General features: G+C 38.0%; 1 protein-coding gene across 1 annotated transcript in view; it reads left to right on the forward strand.

Annotated features, from left to right (window-relative positions):
* The first annotated feature begins 497 nt into the window (after positions 1-497).
* DARS1 (aspartyl-tRNA synthetase 1) overlaps positions 498-22,427 on the forward strand; it is a 65,092-nt gene continuing 43,162 nt past the window's right edge. Inside the window, exons 1-4 of the mRNA XM_055572706.1 lie at positions 498-742; positions 2,757-2,814; positions 5,715-5,807; positions 19,002-19,104. Of these exons, the coding sequence (XP_055428681.1) occupies positions 677-742; positions 2,757-2,814; positions 5,715-5,807; positions 19,002-19,104 (320 nt within the window). The 5' untranslated portion in view covers positions 498-676. The remainder of the gene's footprint in view (positions 743-2,756; positions 2,815-5,714; positions 5,808-19,001; positions 19,105-22,427) is intronic.

Raw genomic sequence — 22,427 nt, forward strand, 5'->3', positions numbered from 1 at the left:
CAAAGAGTTGGACAGGACTGAGCGACTTCACTTCACTTACACCTCACATGTGACTTGGACACCAGTATTCATTCCTACCTCAACAAGCCATCTACCTATAACCCAGCACTCCTGTGTCCCACTACATGGCAGCTTTTTGCGAAGTCTGCCGTGAGTCCAGGAAGCTACACTGCCGCTGGGGAGTACTGACGGAGAAGTTCAAGGGAGGACAAGTCCTGAGCGTGTGTGGATGTTTTAGCAAACAGTTTGCTCTCAAAGCGAGGAGGAGTAAATACGGCTGAAAAGAGAACACAGTAGACTTCGCAGGTGGGATATAGCTGAAAAACGAATGAGTGGGAGAGCGTGCCAACTGGCATGCCCGGGACCCTTCCCCTCCGGGTCCATCTCGCGAAACTGTAACTAATTCCCGGGGATTCCCTCTAACTCCAGGCAAAGTCCCGTAAGGGCGGGGCAAAAAAAGGAGACTCTGGCGCGCGGCCTTCAGCCTCCGGGATCTCGAGAGAACTGAGGTTATCGCGATCTTTCCGAGCCTACACTCCACGCGGAGTCCGAGCTCGTGTGCTGTGACCGGAGTGCAGGGAGGGCGGAGACTGTGCGGGAGGGAGAAGCCCCTTTGGCCTGCCCTACGGAAGCCTGCGAGGGAGGGTGGTGATCGCTGCCCAGTCTAGTTGTCCAGATGCCCAGCGCCAACGCCAGCCGCAGGAGTCAGGAGAAGCCGCGGGAGATCATGGACGCGGCGGAAGTGGGTTTCCTCCTTCTCCGGGCCTGAACAGACCCTTGGGCCGGATCGCGCTGGGGGGGAGGGGGAGAGCGGGGCATAGGGTGAGCGGGGGCCCTGGCCTCCGGATCCCTGGCGGCACTTTGCCTTGTAGGCCACGGGCCTGGGGTCCGGGCGCCCGGAGCCTTCAACCGGGCCTCCAGGGCCCTTGCCCGAGCACCTTAGCCAGACCCACCCCGGATCGCATTTCTTACTGGGGAGCCTGGAGGCATGGCTTTCAAGAAGCGTGTCTCTGAGCTGGAAGGCGGGGGAGGGGGGCGCGGAGGGCGTGAAGTACCCACTGCCCCGGAAGTAGGAGCGGCCGGGTCAACCTTAAACCTCGCTGGGTTAGGCACGTATTTCACGTACTCCATCTCTTTCCCCGGAAATCTTTAATGTCCACTGATAATCGATTTTTGCTCAGCACTCGTGTACCTAATGTTTTTCCAGTAATGACAGTACTTCGTAAAGCGGTCTGCCACTATAATGACCGTTTTCCATGTGACAGCTTTAGAGAAAAGCTGTCATTTTTATTTCCTTTCTTTTAAGTAATCCAAGTGAGGTAGGTGGGGAAGTTTGTAGGGAATGCGTTTGAGATGAAGTGACCGCAGATCATCTATGTAATTCATAATACCCTGTAGTCCATCAGTGCTTTTCAGAAATGAATGTTTGAAACCGTTCTACAAGTGATGTGTGCTCTTAGTGAAATTGAGATTTCTACCTAGCTGCTAATTTTTCTATTGAAGAGACATGAATTTGTGATAATCTGCATAAGGAATAGATCATTTTAAAAACATTAGATGGAATAGGGTTGCTGAAATATGAACAGTAGTAATAAGTGATCCCCTTTTTTCTTTTCACATGCTGTAACCTTTTTATGCTGCCCTACTACATTTTGTGACTGTATAGTAGGACTGGGGTTGTCTTTGTCTTTAAGGTGTATTTTTTTTTATTTCGGAAAAAAATTGTTCATGAAGCACCTTAACATGTTGTTTGGTTTGTTTTGGTATAAATACAGAATTTAATATCTTCCAAATCGAAAGGAGAGGATTCCAACAGATAACTATAGTGACAGAAATGAATTGTTTTATTCACATCCTAAATTACCTTGAGGGAAACCATTTTTGTGTATTCTTGATCTGATTAAGTATGTAATCTAGCAGTGTGCCTTTGCAAATAGTGTAGGTCTATAGATTATCTAAGGTAGACACTGTGGCAGTTATGTCACTTTATAGCTGGAAGGATCTTAAGAGATCATTTTCTTGGTAAAGTGAGATTAAAATAAAAGGCCGCTTACCAATTTAATAAGTATAGTTTGTTAATAAGTCTGGACTCTAGGCCTCGTTTTTCCTGTTCCTGGCTTAAAATCTGTAATAAGAATTTTGGTGTCATATTGTCAGTGTTGAAGCACATGCAACCTGATATCCTGAAGACGGTTTTAGAACAGGAAGCTGGGAAATTTTTTGATGATATTCTACAAAAGGAAAGTTGTAGTTAGCTTTTATCCAACATCTCTGATTTCTAAAAACTGGACATCTGGTGCTCAGAAAGCTTATCCCTAACTGTTGGTTCTCTTTGAACATCTCTTCCTGTAATAGGAAGTTAATAAAACTGTGGTATCTCATCCTTCTCCCTTCAAAAAGAGGAAATTTATAACCCTGCTTTGAAGTAGTTTAATCTCCTTTTTGAAGAAAGTAGTTAAGATGTGTTGTACATGTGTGTAAATTTTATTTGAGAATGCTGTTCTGTATGGTATATCAATCCAGGAGTGGTGATCTTCAAAATAAATTATCCAGAAGCTGGGTGCTTATCCTTTTTCTATGGAGTGCATATTAAATGATATGACATAGTTCCACAGGTTAAAACTACTAGTTTGAATTAATAAAATAGTCCTGAAAGTTAAAATGAATTCATCTTTTTCTATTGTGTTTCTGTGTTTATTAATACTATGCTATTAGTGTTTAAATAAAAAGTCATAATGTAAAAACTTTTTTTGTAGGATTATGCAAAAGAAAGATACGGAGTATCTTCAATGATACAATCACAAGAAAAACCAGGTTAGTAGTTGTGTGATAATTTAAAAAGGCTTTTTTTACTTTCTAATTCCAGGAAAGCTCTTCATAAAATTTTAAGTAAGGCTGACATAACTGAAAACATAACTCTGAAGGCATAATTCTGAAAAACTTAAATGGCAAACTTATGCCATTGTTGTTGTTTAGTTGCTAAGTCACCTCTGACTCTTTGAGACCCCATCCACTGTAGCCAGCCAGGCTCCTCTGTCCATGTGATTTCCCAGGCAAGAATGGAGTGGGTTGCCATTTCCTTCTCCAGGGGATCTTCCCAACCCAGGGATGGAATACACATCTCCTGCTTGGCAGGCAGATTCTTCACTACTGAGCCACCTTGAAAGTCCAAGCATATGCCATAACCCTGTGCAAATATTATCAATTTAGGGTCCCTAATCTAGAAAAGGAAGAAAATACATTAAATTAGTATATTTTAAGGGGTAAATTATATTAGAAAAATATTCCTAAGTGATCATGTAAAAAGATTTGACTCTGGCCTAGGAGATAAAAGATAGTTAATAGTAGCTGCTTTCTTCATATGCAGCCTTTTTTGCATGCCTCATGAAGCTACCTCTTTTAGTACTCTCCTTGACTTATATAACTATTTCTTTGAAAATGATTTAATTGTTTCTCTCAGACCTGTAAGTTTGCTATTTGTAAACATTTGTTTTCCTTTTATTGGTTTCTTTTTGTTTGTGTCTATTTTTGTTCTCTTTTTTTCCCCCGTATTTTATATATGCAATTTCAACAAGTTTATCCTACTCAACAATTTAACAATCATTTTTCTTCTGGTAGACACCCCAAAGCTTTCAAGCTTTGGTACACCTGCAGACCTTTAGGCTCTGGCCCATTGGAAGCACCAAGTACTGCTAATATATATGCCTGCCTGTGAATTTTATGCTTTGAAAATAATATACCCCAGGTCAGTTTTAATTGTTATTTTAGATTTAACTCATTGCATGGTTGCAACATCACTTTTCCTCCCCAACTTTGTTGGGAAAATGTGCAATGAAAGACCAAAATAGGTTGCTCAGAATAAACCATTTCCAAAAGATAAAGCTAGTGAAGTAAAATAATTGAGTATAAAATGGGATAGAAGCAATATGCTATAGGAGAGGACTACTACCCCTGCCAGGACAAGCAGAAGAGGTCATGTGAGACTTTTTATCAGCTTATCTGTCTTCCTGAACTGTACTTCGTTGAGCTCTAACATCAAAAATCTTACTGGAGTTTGACTCCTACATAAGCCTCAGTCACCCTTTGCCACAAATATTGTTCCCATTTAGCTATCAAATCCAGACTACTGTTATAACAGTAACTATAACAGTTATAAGCTTTCCCTACCAAAAGAAAGCTTAAACTACCTATGTAATCTGATTACACTAAATAACAGCAAAATTCTACCCTTGGTTTTACCTCTGTTAAAATCAGAAAATTTTGTTCAACATAAAGTTATCTGTCTGCTTCCATTTCTTCAAATTTCTTTTATTCTAATATGAATGACTTAATTGTGGAGGAGGTAGTAGGTTTTCAAATTGAAACCCTACTGCCACTAATCTTTGCCTTAGCCACTCATATTGGTGGGACTGTGACATGCACCTCAGCTATGTGTGGATACATTAAAAGTTGAGAACGCCTATGCTACTTCATTGGAGTGCCACATGAAAGAAGGGCCATTATTCTTTCTTTTCCAAAGTACTATTAAAATTACTGTAATCATGATGCTTACTAATAAGTCTATTCTTTTAGATTTATTGTTTTGTTTTGAATTTTGATTGTCTAGTAAGTTGTTTGGAGAAGGCAGTGGCACCCCACTCTAGTACTCTTGCCTGGAAAATCCCATGGATGGAGGAGCCTGGTGAGCTGCAGTCCATGGGGTCGCTAGGAGTCGGACACGACTGAGCAACTTCACTTTCCGTTTTCACTTTCATGCATTGGAGAAGGAAATGGCAACCCAGTCCAGTGTTCTTGCCTGGAGAATCCCAGGGACGGGGGAGCCTGGTGGGCTGCCATCTCTGGGATCGCACAGAGTCAGACACGACTGAAGCGACTTAGCAGCAGCAGCAGCAGGCAAGATATAGTATGTTGGTTTAGAATGGTGGCAGTGAAGATGAAAGAGAATTGTATAGGTTTTAGAGATATATTTAGGATAGTCAATTCATAAAACTTGAGGCAAATTGCATACAGAAGGTGATAAAGAAGGTGTTAACCCTCGTACAACGTGAGTAGGAATGTAAATTGGTTATAGCCACTATGGAAAACAGTACAGGGGTTCCTCAAAAAATTAAGAATAGAACTACCATATAATACAGCAGTTCCACTTCTGGGTATTTATCTGAAGAATATGAAAGTACTAATCAAAATATATGTGCATCCTTATGTTACCGCAGCATTTTTTCCAGTAGCCAAAATATGAAAACACGCTAAGTGCCTGTCGATAGAGAAATAGATAAGAAAGAAGACATGGTATATTTGTGTGCCATTAAAAAAGATGAAATCTTGCCTTTTGCAACAACATGGATGGGATACAAAAATTAATAAATAAGCAAACCAAACAACAAAACAGAGAGAGAGCAGAGTAGTGGTTACTAGAAGGAGCATGAGGGGAGGGTGAAAAGGGTAACAGGGTCAAATCTGTGGAAATGTTTGGAAACTAAACTTGGTATTGAGCATACTGTTAAGTATATAGAAGCTGAAATATTATGTTAAACATATGAAGCATATGATGTTGTAAACCAATAAAAAGAAAAGCAAAAGAAAAGAGTGTTGCTAGAGATAAGAATCATTTAAGATAATATCAAGTACTTACGTTAGCTGTCAAACAAAGTAATTTTGATCTTGATCTCTTTGTAAATTCTGAAGTACAAAATTGTTTCACTTTTCTACTACAGATCGAGTTTTGGTTCGAATTAGTGATTTGACAGTGCAAAAAGCTGGTGAAGTTGTTTGGGTGCGTGCAAGGGTTCATACAAGCAGAGCTAAAGGTAAGATCGATTAGATGGTTACAGGTCTTTTGGTAATCACTGAATTTTTCTTTTGCAATTTCTCACAAGGCAAGGTAGATCTTTAAAAACAAAATAGAAACACCTGTTTTCCTTCTTAAATCAATGTAAAATATTCAGTTTAGTTCAGTCGCTCAGTCATGTCCGACTCTGCACGCCAGGCCTCCCTGTCCGTCACCAACTCCTGGACTTCACCCAAACTCATGTGCATCGAGTTGATGATGCCATCCAGCCATCTCATCCTCTGTCGTCCCCTTCTCCTCCTGTCCCCAATCCCTCCCAGCATCAGGGTCTTTTCCAATGAGTCAACTCTTCGCATGAGGTGGCCAAAGTATTGGAGTTTTAGCCTCAACATCAGTCATTCCAGTGAACACCCAGGACTGGTCTCCTTTAGGATGGACTGGTTGGATCTCCTTGCAGCCCAAGGGACTCGCAAGAGTCTTCTCCAGCACCACAGTTCAAAAGCATCAATTCTTTGGCGCTCAGCTTTCCTCACAGTCCAACTCTCACATCTATACATGACCACTGGAAAGACCATAGCCTTGACTAGACGGACCTTGTTGGCAAAGTAATGTCTCTGCTTTGTAATATGCTGTCTAGGTTGGTCATAACTTTCCTTCCAAGGAGTAAACGACTTTTAATTTCATGGCTGCAATCACCATCTGCAGTGATTTTGGAGCCCCCAAAAATAAAGTCTGACACTGTTTCCCCATCTATTTCCCATGAAGTGATGGGACCAGATCTTAGTTTTCTGAATGTTGAGCTTTAAGCCAACTTTTTCACTCTGCTCTTTCACTTTCATGGCTAATTTTAGGTTCTTATAAGATATTCTTAATTTGGACTTTCCATCATCAAAAAGTCTACAAACAATAAATGCTGGAGAAGGTGTGGAGAAAAGGGAACCCTTTTGCACTGTTGGTGGGAATATAAATTGATAAAGCCACTAAGGAAGACAGTATGGAGATTTCCTTAAAAAACTAGGATTAAAGCCACCATATGACCCAGCAGTCCCACTCTTAGGTATATACCCTGAGGAAACCAAAATTGAAAAAGACACATGCACCCCAATGTTCATTGCAGCACTATTTATAGAACATGGAAGCAACCTAAATGTCCATCAACAAATGAATGGATAAAGAAGTTGTGGTACATCTACAAACGAATATTACTCAGCCATAAAAAGGAACACATTTGAGTCCGTTCTAATGAGGTGGATGAATCTAGAGACTATTACACAGAGTGAAGTAAATCAGAAAGAAAGATAAATATCATATACTAACTCATATATGGAATCTAGAAATATGGTACTGATGAATTTATTTACAAGGCAGCAGTGGAGAAACAGAATAGACTTCTGGACACAGGGAGAGGGGAGGAGAGGGTGAGATGTAAGAAGAGAGTAAAATGAAAACTTACATTACCTTATGTAAAACATAGCCAATGGGAATTTGCTGTATGTCTCAGGGAGTTCAAACAGGGTCTCTGTATCAACCTAGAGGGGTGGGATGTGGAGGGAGATGGGAGGGGAAGGTCAAGAGGGAGGGGACATATATACACCTACCGCTGATTGATGATGTTTGACAGCAATTATCCTTCAATTAAAAAATAATAATAATAATAATTTGGCCTTAAAACTCAGGTGAAATCTAAAACTTTAAGGTACTTTTCTAGAACCTCTCAAAAGTTTGATTTTTTTGAAGTAAAAGAGTGTTTTTGAGAAGTTTTTCATTTGTTAATATGAAAATATTCTAACATTTGTAATATTTACATAAGGAGAGAGGTAGAAGAGAGATATAGGTAGCCTGAGTTGTCAGGTAGCCGCTGGCTACATTTAGCTATTAAAATTGAAATTCTATAGCTCAGACATCAGCTGTATTTTCAGTGCTTAGTAGCCAGAGTGGTTAGTGGCTCCATATTGAACAGACAGGACAAATATAAAATATTTTTATCATTGTAAAAACTTCTGTTAGACAGTGCTAAGAATTTAGCGTTAACAACAGAAAAGAAATACTAGGGGAGTTTAAACAAACTTCAATTTCCTATGGAAACTAGTGTTCCAAATTGCCTGAAAGTATTAGTGACTCTTATTAGTTTATAACTTTATGCTTTTAGACACTTTTTCACCCTTGATCATCCCCACAAACTTGTGAAATAGGTAGAATAGGCATTGCTATTCCTTATACGTGAGGAGAGTAAGGCTCAGAATGATAAAGCTACTTGCCCTAATTCTCATAGTAACTGGTGGAATATGAACAGAATTCAGAACCTTTTTAGGACACCTTCCGTTGCCCTAGCAGTTAATTACTTCTATACTATTTAATACATTCTGTGTTACAACAGTTCTTTTTATTTTAAAATGTTTATTATCGAATTAATATAGGCCTATTATTTTAAAAATTCCAACATTTTATACATATATATCTTACAGTCTCAGAATCACTTCTGTTAAGAATTTGTCTATTCTTTCAGGATCCTCCCCCACATAGATGACTACTACTGGACTTTGAGAAAAATACTGGTAGAATTTTAACTTTTTAAAGAAATGTTGATTTGCCTTCATGAAAGGTTGGGCCATTTATTCTACCAGCAATAATCACACTGTATTGTAATCCTTCATTTATTTTCTCCCATTAGATGAGGAACCTTTGTTCTGTCCAAATTGGCACCTTGTTTCCTAAACACAGTTATTTAGCAAATTAAAAGATGGAGTGCATGCTACATGTAATCCTGAACCAACAGTACTTCCCCCCACACTTAGCCAAAAAATAGAACAGTTTGAAAATGAGAAAGGACAACTACAGTGAATTGAAACACATCAGATATGTTTAAATCCATAAGTTTATAATAATGCTAAGGCAAACAAACTGAAAACCTAGTTGGTCATGAATAGAACAAGCTCATTATTTTCAAATCTGGTAAATACTGGAAGTGTCATTTCTGTATGAATTGTATATCGCTGACTAACCAAATAGTAGGTATGGGGAGGTGTCCCTTTAGAGAAGTATCTAGCCAATAAAATGAAGAATATTAGAACATTGTTATTTTGCCCCCAGTGAATTATCTAGGTATTGATCATCAGTGATTGCTAACAACATATAATAGAGAGACAACCAGAATATTTTATGTCTATGAGAGAATACAACACCACCCAATGAAGTAGTCTTACCCAAAAAGTTATCCCCACATCTCATTAAGCCTTTAGATCTAACTACCAAATTACAGGAAAGTTGTAGGACAAAGGAACATGTTAAATGACAATGGGGATACAGGCAGCAAAATCTAGACTGTAGTAAACTACCAGGCAAAAAAGCCTGATCTCTTCAAGAAATAAATTGAACCAGGAGGCAGAGCCTATGGGTTAAAACAGATCTATCTCTCAACTAATCACTTATTTAGATCCTAATTTAAATATATAGTTGAAAAGGGACTGAGACTGTTGAATATTTGAACATTGACTAGATATTTGGTGTTAAAAAATCGTTCATTTTTTTGAAGTTGAGATAATATTGTTGTATGTTTCTTTTAAAAAGACATCTCTTATGGATCCATACCAAATTATATATGGATGAAATAATAGAGAGTTTGCAGGAGTTTGCTTCAAAATAGTACAGAAATTGAGGGATAAGGCTGAAACAAATGGCCATGAATTGATAATTATTGAGGTACATGAGGATTATAGGTAGGCATTGATAACATTTACAAATAATCATTTTGTCCTTTTCTTTCAAATGTTTATCTCATTTCTTGTTTCTCTCTGCAATAATTAGTAGATTCCCCAGTTTTGCAAGGATTCTCACAATGAATAATTTTTCAAACAGTAGAGGTATAAACTCCTGCTGATTTATTTCATGTCTTTAGGTGTTCTGCATACAGTGTTACTAGGAAACAGTACCAAAGTTTAAAAAGTAGGTTAGAAGAAGTTTTCATCTAGTCCAAGTTTTCTGTCTCAGGAATAGGTGTTAAATTTTATCATTCCTTTTCCAGAAAAAATTTTCCCTCAAAATATCATTGTGTTGACATATTTATATAGAGATTCAGTATACTCTCCTGTTTGTTTTTTTGTTGGAAATAATCAGTTGATCTTCATTATTCACAGATTGTGTATTTGCAAATTCACCTACTATAACATGTATTTGTAACCCCAAAATCAACACTTGGAGAACTTTCACTGTCATTCACAGACGTACCAGATATTCACATGAGCAGTGGTGAGAAATTTGAGTCTCCTAATACAACATTATCAGCTGAGGTTAAACACAGTGAAGCTCTGCCTTGTATCAGCTCTCGCAAACAGGTGTCCTCTTTGCAATCTATTCAGTGCTACATTCTTCACAGTTTTCTGCTTTATTTTGGTAATCTAACTGTTTAAAATTGCCTCTGAAGCACAGTGCTAAAGTGTTCTCTGGTATTCCTAAATAAAGGAGAGCCCATAATATATATTATGGAGAAAATATGAATTATTAATAGCTAAGTTTTGTCTCAGCATGAGTTATAGTGTTGTTGGACATGAGTTCTATGTTAATGAATCAACGATATATACTAAATAAGGTGTCTTTAAACAGAAATACACACAGCTGATTTATGTATTGTTGGACTAATAAAAATACCATGACCAGACGTGCACAGAAACCTCATTCTATATTTCCCCTAAGAGCAGTGGTTCAGTACTTGCTAATTCATTGTTCCTGGTGACTTTATAAAATGTGTGTGTATGCTCAGTTATTCAGTCATGTCTGACTCTTTGCAACCCCATGAAAAACATATAAAACCACAAGTAGCTAGAACCAACTGTATGTAATTGTATTGGTTTACAATAATGGATTTCTTAATGTTGAGCCATTTTTGGATTCTTGTAATAAACTGAATTTAGTAAAGGAGTGGATAGTATTTTTTTAGAATAGTACTAAGCTAAATTTAAGTAATTTTGTTTTTGAATTTTCATTAATCTGGTGTTTATAATTTTTACTTAGAAGATCCTACTTTGTTTTTAAGTTTGGATACTTGTGTGTATGTAAGTTGTAAGTTAACCAGGTAATACGTTAATGTTTTCACATGGATTTTTCAAAGAGTACAAATAATATCTTCCTTTTTCTTCTCTACTGCCTATCCTTTGCCCTAGCCTTTGCTATTAATTCTTAATAGTTTGTCAGTGTCTTCCCCCCCAAATCTTTCTTTTTAATGCACATATGCACACACATACATACATATATGACTTTGTTTTGTATGTGTTTTAATTTGTCTTATGTAGATGATACCATATTTGTACATGGTTTCTATACCTTTTTTTTTTTTTTTTCCGGTTAACAATGTTTCTTAGAGATACTTCCATGATATCGGTTACAGATCTACATTAGGCAGTATTTCTCCAAAGTAGATTTCTAGAAGCTAAATTGCTGGGTTGAAGGGTTGGCATATGCATATTAAAATTTTCCAGTACCAGATTACACTCCCGAAATGCTATACTCAGTTATAGTCCCCCAAGCGTGTGGCAGTGCCACTTGCTTCACACTCTTGGCAGTAATGATTGTCAGTGCTTTTTATTTCTGATAAGATTAGTTGAAAAAGATAAATAAAATCTTTGAATTTCGGAATCCTGGTTGCTGCTACTCCCTTCTTCCTTACATGGAAAATTTATAATGACAATAAATATGACTGATTAGGAATCATTCATGTGTTTTAACTCCAGAAGTAGTAGCACATTAAAATTGGACTTAGAAAAAATACAAATGCTGTCAGTTTCAAGTAAAGTGCTGAAAAACCATGAATAAGGAAATTAAAGTGTCAAAAGTATGACAGCTAGAATTCTGTTAAGGGGGGGAGCCTTTAGTCTGTTTATATAACAAATATTTGTATATTTTTCTCCTCAAATTAAGGGCAGTATTTTGCATATTTTTAAAGATTACAAATCAGATTTCTCACAATAGGTTTATGTATCAAATCCCTAAAATCAAGAATTTTATATAGACGTAAGGGGAAGTTTTTAATTCTTAATGAAACATTTAGCATTAGTTTCTTTGATTGTGAAAGCTTAAGTGCTTAGTGAAAGTAATTGAAATGGCTGATTCATGTGAATGTATGGCAAAAACCACCACAATATTGTAAGGTAATTAGCCTCCAATTAAAATAAATAAATAAATTAATATAAATCCTTGAAATGAAAGTAATTGAAATATGTATGATTCCTTTCAAATTTTATACATACTGCATGAAGTCATTGGCCCAAGATTATTCTTCCTAAAACCTTAACTTATACTTCCAAAAGAGCTGATTTATTTAGGTGGTCAGAGAGAATTTTTATTTGTTGTTGTATTTAGTCAATAAGTCGTGTCCGACCCTTCGCCACCCTCTGTGGACTATAGCCCACAAGGCTTCTCTGTCCATGGGATTTTCCAGGCAAGAATACTGGAGTGGGTTGCCATTTCCTTCTCCTGGAGATCTTCCTGACCAAGGGATCAAACCCACATCTCCTGCATTGACAGGTGTATTTTTACCACTGAGTCACCAGAGAAACCCTTAGAATTTTTAATACCAAGAGTCAAAACCTCAACTTATATCCATATAAGAATATTTCAGGGAAAATAATAAATGGAAAGTATTTTAAAACATATAGGTCTTTGTGGTTTATTCCATAATTGATTAACATAAGCAGTGAAGGAAGATGTTAATGTTGGGTGTTAGGAAGTGAAGATACATCATCTAATAAATTCAGGAGCTTGACAAGCTAAAGGACAGTAGGAATAGATGAAAACGTAAGATTGCCTCACATCTTTGATAACTGGTTCTTCCACCAAGGCTTACTTCTTTATTGAGCCATCACTGAAGTGGAGATAAGAGTAAACCTTTTGTCTTGACTATGTACCATGTTTGTTCTTCAGCTTAGAAATAAAGATTGCACTTGATGCTATAAAGGAAGGTTTCCAACTTTACACTTTTCTAAAACAGTCCTCTTGTGTAAATTTAAGAAACTGCTTCTAAAAACTTAAGAATAAAAGTACAACACAAATTTTTAACTGCTGAGAACTTAAAATATTTAAAAATAGTAAATTCATTTTGCTGTTTTGAACACTGACTTTTCCTTTCTATAAACTCATTTCTGCTGGGGCATTCCATGAAGAAAGATAAATTGTTGTTCAGTCACTCAGTCATCTCTAGACTCTGTGACCCCATGGACTACAGCATTCCAGGCTTCCCTCTCCCTTCAGTATCTCCCAGTTTGCTCAGACTCATCCACTGAGTCATGACGCCATCCAACATCTCATTCTCTGTTGTTCCCTTCTCCTCCTGCCTTCAGTCTTTCCCAGCATTAGGGTCATATAGCAATTGATTAATCTGTCATATAAAGTTCTTGTATTAACTTAAGTAATGAGAACTCTTTGCTAAACTGAGAAATTATGTAATTGCTTCTTAGAATAAAAAATAATATATTGCTATAGTAAAAATTAACATCCTATAGTTCAAAAAGATGTAAGATGAAAATTAGAGCTACACTGTGATCCAGCAATCCCACACCTGGGCATGTATCCAGAAAAGACAAAAACTAGTTCATAAAGATAGATACATGCACCCCATTGTTCATAAGCAGCACTGTTTGCAATAAGTAAGACACGGAAGCAGCCTAAGTGGCCATCACCAGATGAATGGATAAAGAAGATGTGCCATTTATCTACCTATCTGTTTTATCTATTACCTGTCTATACTTTGCTGTACACCTGAAATTAACACAGTGTTGTAAATCAACTATTCTTCAGTTTTTAAAAAGGAAGAAAAATAAAAATATCACAAATCTAGCTCCAGTCTGTTCCTCTCCCCACCCCTCAAAAAACCAGTTTTGTTTCTTGTGTATTCTCTCAGGAAGAAAAGTGCATTTACAAGTATGAGCATATCCTTTGTTTTTAAATTTATATAAAAGGAGTCACACACACATGCCCTTATTATCACTCACCAGTGTATAGGAAAATGCCTTTTAGGACATTGAACTGAGCAGATCACGCTGTGCAGTGTATCACTGACCAGAGTCAAAGAAAGAACAATTTAGTTTACTAACACCTTTCAAGAACTTGGTGTCAAAAGCACTTGATAGAGGGGGTCTGAGTGGACAGCTCTGTTTACCAGGAAACCAGTACTGATTTTTTAAGTCTTTTAAAAATCTTTTTGAATGTACCATCAAGGTTCTAGTATTTGAAAGTGCTTTGAACACAGAAAACTTGGGACCATAGCATTAGAGTCACATGTAGATCTGTTGTACTAGTGAAAATTACATAAATATGGGGTGATGTTAAACCTTATTTCTTTTATTTAAATAAAGCTATAATGAACAGCTTTGTCAGTAATACGTTCCCTATTTAATTTTCTTAACATACATTCCAAGAAACATATTTTTTGAATCAGAATGTTTTAAGCCCATTGCCAAATTGATCTCTGAAAGCACTGTACAAGCCTATCTTGGCTATGGACAAGTTATGAAAGAATGGTTTTCACTTAATTCTTCTGAGCATTGAGTAATAGTGTATATTTTTAAATTTATTCTAGTATGAGAGGTATGTGTCATAATCCGTATTTGTTTCAACTTACAATAGTTTCATTTCCAGTGACATTTTTCTCCTTATGTTTACTTCAGTTCAGTTCAGTTGCTCAGTCGTGTCCGACTCTTTGCGACCCCATGAACTGCAGCACACCAGGCCTCCCTGTCCGTCATCAACTCCCAGAGTCCACCCAAACCCATATCCGTCGAGTCGATGATGCCATCCAATCATCTCATCCCCTTTCATCCCCTTCTCCTCCTGCCTCCAATCTTTCCTAGCATCAGGGTCTTTTCCAGTGAATCAGTTCTTCACATCAGGTGGCCAAAGTATTGGAGTTTCAGCCTCAACATCAGTCCTTCCAATGAACACCCAGGACTGGTCTCCTTTAGGATGGACTGATTGGATCTCCTTGCAGTCCAAGGGACTCTCAAGAGTCTTCTCCAACACCACAGTTCAAAGCATCAATTCTTCGGCGCTCAGCTTTCTTCACAGTCCAACTCTCACATCCATACATGACCACTGGAAAAACCATAGCCTTGACTAGACAGACCTTTGTTGACAAAGTAACGTCTCTGCTTTTTAATATGCTGTCTAGGTTGGTCATAACTTTCCTTCCAAGGAGTAAGCGTCTTTTAATTTCATGGCTGCAGTTACCATCTGCAGTGATTTTGGAGCCCAGAAAAATAAAGTCAGCCATTGTTTCCACTGTTTCCCCATCTATCTGCCATGAATACTTACTAGGGTGTTTTTCTTTTAGAATATTTGTTCTAGTCCATCACCCATTGGGATCTCAGTGTTCTTTACTTATACATCTTTAAGATCTTTATGTATTAAAGTTATTAACTCATATAAGTTATATGTCATTCAGTAGATATTTTTCCCAGAGTGGTTTTTTAATTTTTATGTATAGGCATTTCTATAATGTTCAAACTTAAAAAGTCCTCCCCTTTTCTATTGTATTGCTCAGTTTTTTAGTTATCTCCTGAATTCCACTAGAATTAAAATCTCTTTGCTCTAATAGGGCATCTTCTCAGTTCTTTTTTATGCTGCATTGATCTGCCTGTTTCTGTACATTTTTACTTACTGTGGCTTTATAGTATGCTGATGGTATTGGTCTCGGACATCCCAGGTGGCACTAGTTGTAAAGAACCTGCCTGCCAATGCAGGAGACCTAAGAGACAAGGGTTCGATCCCTGGGTTGGGAAGATCCCCTGGAGAAGGGCATGGCAACCCACTCCAGTATTCTTACCTGGAGAATCCCATGGACAAAGGAGCCTGGCGGGCTACAGTTCATGGAGTCGCAAAGAGTCGGACACAACTGAAGCAACTCATCATACATTGGTCTCACCTCCCCTTTCCTTTCGTCTATTGGTTTTTGTTTTTTTTTTTTTTTTTTAAAGATTAAAATTTTAAAATTACATAGACTAAATACATTAAACATTAAAAGAGAACAGTGAACATTGTTCGCTTCACTCATAATCATTGATTTCATGATTTCTGTTTCCTAGAAGGCATGTTAGCTCTTAGGAGTATGCTTGCTTCTATGTACTCCTAAGTACATAGTTCTGCTTATCTCCTGTGTTGAATCTGGAACATGGCCACAATTTTCTTTTAACCCGTACCTTTCTTCTGTACCTTCATCTTTGACTTTATTGGTCTCTTAAAAATTATTTTTTCTGATCAAAAAAAATAGTACATGCTTATTGTAGAAAGTTCAGAATATATGAAGAACAGTATAATTCTCCATGATTTCACCATCCATTAGTAGCCACATTTTTTGGTGTTTTTCTTCCTATACAATTTCATATTTTGGTGGGTTTTTTTATGCAGTCAATTTTAATATCTCTTAAAATTATGATTGGCTTTATCACTTTGTTCACATAACAGTCTGTCATGGGTGTCTAACAAATACATACTTTGTGTTCCCAACACCCACCATAGCTTTTGGACATAGTGATCCAGCTGTGAAATAGAAATGGTCGTGCAGTGCATGCATGCTGTCATGTCCGACTCTGCGATCCACGGACTACAGCCTGCCAGGCTCCTCTGTCCATGGAAGTTTCCAGGCAAGAATACTGGAATGGATTGCCATTTCCTGCTTCATGGGATCTTTCTGACCCAGGGATCAAACCTGCATCTTCTGCATCTCCTGCATTGGCAGACAGGTTCTTTACCACTGGTGCCACCTGGGCAGCCAGTTTTCACAGTCCTCAAATAAGTAGGCAGTGGCAGTAGTGCTATTAGTAATGATAATAGTTAAAAGGTAGTAGTACTAGTTTGCAGTTAACATTAATTGGGTGTTTGTCACAATTGTAAACTTACTATATAATCCTCAAGAGTATAGATGAAAATTCAAGAAAACCCCATGAGTAATATGCTGTTATTTTCTTCATTTTGCAGATGAATAACTGAGACATAATTAATATTCTGGTAGGCCCAGTCCAGTACTTTGCCTGGAAAATCCCATGGACGGAGGAGCCTGGTAGGCTGCAGTCCATGGGGTCGCAAAGAGTTGGACACGACTGAGCGACTTCACTTTCACTTTTCACTTTCATGCATTGGAGAAGGAAATGGCAACCCACTCCAGTGTTCTTGCCTGGAGAATCCCAGGGATGGTGGAGCCTGGTGGGCTGCCGTCTGTGGGGTCACACAGAGTCGGACACGACTGAAGTGACTTAGCAGCAGCAGCAGGCCCCTTATAGGAAGTAACGGGATATGATCCCATATCTTTTGATTTAAAAGCTTTTACTCTTTACCAAACCCTTCTACTACATGTCACCCCTTAGTGCTAACCTAAAGACATGGTCACCCTTTGTAAGTACTATGGAGCTCTCTGTTCTCTCCCAGGGTTTTTGTCTAGCATTGCAGTTCATCACAAGATTGCTTTGTAGTGCAGCCCAGTCAGTGCTGCCTCTGTCTGCACTATTAAAGCAGCTAAAATGCTTACTAAGTCATGCACATTACCTTCTATTTCCTGTTAACATTCTGTTCTGAGTGGGCTAATATCTGGCTATAATTTCAGTAGTTCTTGGGATAATGTCATTTGATTCATCTGCAGATTTCTCTAGAGTAACAATCTTTATCAATTCAGCATCTTGAAAATCCCTTTGAATTTGTACAGCTCACATAGTTTTCTTGTTTAAGATTTTGCTTAGAGCCTCCCTTGAAGTCCACTGGCTAAGAATCCACCTGCCAATGCAGGGAACACAGGTTTGATTCCTACCCCAGGAAGATCCCACATGCAGCCAGGCAACTAAGTCTGTGCCACAACTACTGAAGCTGCACTCTGGAGCCCACACACCTGGAATCCACGCTCTGCAACAAGAGAAGCCACCACGAGAAGCCTGCACACTGCAACGAAGAGTAGCCTCCTCTCACCACAACTTGAGAAAGAAAACCTGCAGCAACAAAGACCCAGTGCAGCCAAAAATAATTAAATAATTTTTAAAAAGAGAGAGATTTTACTTAGTAACTGGATCATACTCCAAAGGAAAGGGGAAATGGTATCTATGTAGTATAAAAATATGTCAATCATACATGATTTGGAAGTCCATAGATTGTGTCTGTGTTGGTACTCTGCAGCCTTTTTTTTAACATCATGATTGCTGTCAGATTTGCATTTCAAAACTATGTTGAATGTATTAACTGCAAGTCTGCTTGCATCTTTTGCTTTTTTAGGGGAAGGTATAAGGGGCAAAGCTAATTCTCGGTGTAAAAGATAATTCTCATTTAAACCCCCCCCCCCCACCAAATCTTGATGTTTTGAAAGAAAATCTGATAAGAAAAGTGGTCTAGAAAAGATTTAACTTGTTTTATGAGGAAGTAGTGTCCCAAAATGTGATCAGAGACTTGTAAAAATAATCTTTTTAGAAAAAAAGAGTTGCCACAAGGATAGTGACTGGATCTATTATGACTGTCTTTCAAAAGGTTAATAATAAGGAATGACAGTTCCTTATGAAAGAAGAGAGAATCACGAGGCTCAGAATTAACACAGAAATAATACTGGTTTTAGGGCATAAAGAGAATGATCTTTTATAGACAAAGTGAATTATTGGGGGTTTAAAAAAAAAGTGTAACAATTATATAGGATGAAAGATTAGGAAGATCATAAATAAATGAGTAAAATAAAATATGAGATAAGCTAGTCTGTTACTCTAAATGCTTTTTAAAATGTACTTTGGAAGGAAATTAAAGGAACCACCTGCAAAGAACATTTAAGTTCCTGTGACTAAGGTTTCATAGTTGCATCATTTGAGGCTCCTTTGATGGTTAGCATAGTACCTTTGCCTATAAAATATACTAGCTTTTGAATGAATGGTGAAAGTGATCTGAAGTTATTTGAAATTTGTTTAGTAAGTACATACAATCACAAAATAATTCTCTTGATAAATAATGTTTTCTGAAATTGATGATTTGCTTACGTTCTCAATAACATTTTAAAAGCATAGGAGGAACTTGGGTTTTAGCCTGTCAATTGAGTATGAGTATTTTGGCTGTCAAAGCCAAATACCCATGTGTATGGCCCTATTGAGTATAGTAAATTTGAACCCAATTTTTAAATAGGAAAACATTTTTCTTCTTTGTAAAACCTGAACTAGCATGGTATAAAACTAGCATGTCCTTAATACACTTGTATACTTTTTGTCTTTTTCAGGAAAGCAGTGTTTCTTAGTCCTACGACAGCAGCAGTTTAATGTCCAGGCTCTTGTGGCGGTAGGAGACCATGCAAGCAAGCAGATGGTTAAATTTGCTGCCAAGTAAGTAAGCAATTATATCCTGTTGTCAGAATAAACAATGGTGGGAACCAAGACTCCCAGGGCTTTGGACCATTTTCATACATTAACATCAATGCTTTGTTTGTTTAAAAATGTAGTTATTTAAATTGTCAGTTCAGTGTTGCTGAATACATTAAACTTACAAAAGAGAAAATATGGAGCACAAGCTTGAAATTCATTTGGAACTGCTGAAGCAGCACTCTCTACAGACAAGTCACATTTACTTTCAAGTAGAGTAACAAAAAGCCTGGCAGCCTCAACACTGCAAAGCAACTTTATTTTGTAATGTTTGTTGAGCTTCATTTCCTCCCTCCCTTTCCTAGTTTAAGATTTGCATATTAAGCAACAAGTTTTCTAACTGAATAACAGAAGTGTTTAAAATAAGAGAGTGGAATTTTGCAAATGATTCCATCCTGAAGGAAGTAACACAATTGTTTTAACATGTCACAGCTTTTAACTTGGACACCAAAAGGGTTTTTGTTTTTTAAATAAAGCTTGCCTTTTTCCCCCCACAGAAGTATTACTTCCTGGCCCAGGGTTCCTGCAGAAGCTTATTGTTTTGTTCAATTTGTAAGGGGCAGGATATAGGATTAGGATATCTCTGCTCTTTATATGTATACACTTTAAAGATGAGTTAACACAGATAGAATTGTCAATTTTAGAACTAGAAAGAAACTAAAAACTGATCTAATTTAATATTTTAATTTTATGTTTGTCCCTCCCTGACTCCCTCAGCACAATCGTCTACATATAGTTACTGCTTAGCAACTGGTTTTGGTTTACAGATTTATTTATCAAATTTAGTCTGATTGTATCATGACAATACCTGCCCTCTGGTTTAAAGACTCCAGCCCATTGTTTACATCCATTATTTACATTGTTTATCTCTGATGAGCTCAGGTGTACCAGCACTACTAGTACCACTAGCCCCACCCCTCCCTATCTCACAGCTACTGAGAGACTGTCACTTTCCTCTTTCCAACCTGTATCTTTTGGTGATTCATTTTGCTGTTTTCATCCCTAGTCTTTAAGGGTATATGCTTGGGGTGCCTTTGTCACCTAGCCTTTTCAGGTCAATCTGGATCCTATGAAGTAGGACATAAATAAACTTGGTTCCTAGAAATAAACTATCTTACGGTGAGGCTTCTGTAAGAGCCCCTGAAAACCACATATGTATCTGCTGAATTATATTTAATATACTGGAAAATACTGGGGAAAAGTTGGCTTCAAGTCAACAAACAACCTTTAGGACTTTGTTACAGGAAGGGGGACCCTTTTTAGGGCCTGAGAGTGGGCGCTTGTGTAACGCTTGGAAATGAATTGTCCAAGGAGACGCACGTGCTGACAAAGCAAGAGACTGTATTGGTAAGGGGTACCTGGGTGGAGAGCAGGAAGGTAAGGGGACCCAGGAGGAGTGCTCTGCCATGTGCTTTCCATCTCAGGTTTCATGGTGCTGGGGTTAGTCTCCGGACTCAGGGTGCATTGCTCAGCCAAGAGGGCTTCCAGCAAGGAGGATTCTGGGAGGTTGGTAGGATTTGTGGTGTCTCCTTTTGACTTTTCCTGAGTTCTTCTGATTGGTGGTGGCTTGTTCCTTAGGACCTCCTGTCATAAAATAACTCACGCAAATGGTTACAGTGGTGCCTGGTCAGGGTGGGTGGTCTCAGTCAGTGTTTCCCCTAAAAGCTTCTGTCTTTTATATGTTAAATTGGTTCTGAAAACTAATATATGAAGCTGACAGTTTGGCTTTTTTGGTTTTTTGTTTTTTTTTTTTTTAATTTTTTGTTTTGTCCTGCAGTATAACCAATTAACAGTGTTTCAGCTGAACAGCAGAGGGGCTCAGCCATACATAGAGCTGACAGTTTTATATCAAATATATTTTTTATTTAAACTGCATTATAACCTCAGTATTACATCCTTAAAAGATTAGCAGTCTGAAAGTCTTTTGGAAATCCCATTTGCTATTAATCACTTAAGAGTCATTCTAATATCAAGAGAACAGTAACTTCATTTGATATCTTTAGAGGCAGACACATTAAAGTAGTCTACAAATAGTTATTTCTTATTTTGGATCTTCTCAGAAACTCCGGGAACTTGATTAACTGACAGCAGTTGACTATATCAGATGTCAACCAAAGCTTACCAGCTGGAAAATATACTTGCACACAGAACTTAGTTCACTGATGCCCTTATTTGTCATTTAGTTGCTAAGTTACTTCCAACTCTTTTGCAACCCCATGAACTGTAGCTCACCAGGCTCCTCTCTTCGTGGGTTTTCCCAGGCAGGAATACTGGAGGGGGTTGCCATTTCCTTTTCCAGGGGGTCTTCCCGACCCAGGGATTGAATCTTCCTGCATTGGCAAGCAGATTCGTTACCACTGAGCCACCTGGGAAGCAATGCCTTTATAATGAATGTTAAAGAAAGGCTTTCGTCTAAATGGTATAGTGTATGGGTGACCTTTTTTGTCTTTTTAGAATAAGGGAAGAATTCAGATAATTGAACCTGGATTTCATAATCCTGAAGTAGATTAAACTCAGTCACGATCTGTCGATAGACCTGATTTTAACCTTTTTCTTTTGTTTTTGTTTTGGCTGCTTGCAACCCAGGGGTACTGGTTCTCTGACCAGGGATTGAACTGGGGCCCATTAGGCCTACGGCAGTGAAAGCACTGAGTCCCAACCACTGAATCACCAAGGAATTTCAAGATCTGATTTTACAATTCAAGTTTGACTATTAACCAATACTTCCCTGGCGGCTCAATCAGTAAAGAATCTGCCTGCATTGCAGGAGACTTGGGTTCAGTCCCTCAGTTGGGAAGATCCCCTGGACAAGGGAATGGCTACCCACTCCAGTACTCTTTCTTGGAGAATTCCAAGGACAGGAGCCTGGTGGGCTGTAGTCCACGGGGTCGCAAAGAGTCAGACATGACTGAGCGACTTTCACTATTTCACTATCATGATGTGACTTTGATTTCTTTTCCTTTTTTTAAATTAACTAATTTATTTATTTGGCTGTACCAGATCTAAGTTGCAGTGTGCAGGATCTTTAGTTGCAGCATGTGGAATCTAGTTCCTTGACCAGGAATCAGACCCATGCCCCCTGCACTGGGAACATAGAGTTAGCCACTGGACCACTAGGGAAGACTTGAATCCTTTTTTAAACCAGAAAAGTACATGTAACTATTTTTAGTCCATTTAAAAAACTGCATTTTATATAATTAGTAATGTGTGGTAAAAGATGGTTTCATAATAGAGCTGTTGCAAATTATAAAGCCTTTAACTGGTTATATACAAGTGAATGGAGCCAA

Source organism: Bubalus kerabau, chromosome 3 (assembly GCF_029407905.1).
Source record: "Bubalus kerabau isolate K-KA32 ecotype Philippines breed swamp buffalo chromosome 3, PCC_UOA_SB_1v2, whole genome shotgun sequence".
NCBI classification, from domain to species: domain Eukaryota; kingdom Metazoa; phylum Chordata; class Mammalia; order Artiodactyla; family Bovidae; genus Bubalus; species Bubalus kerabau.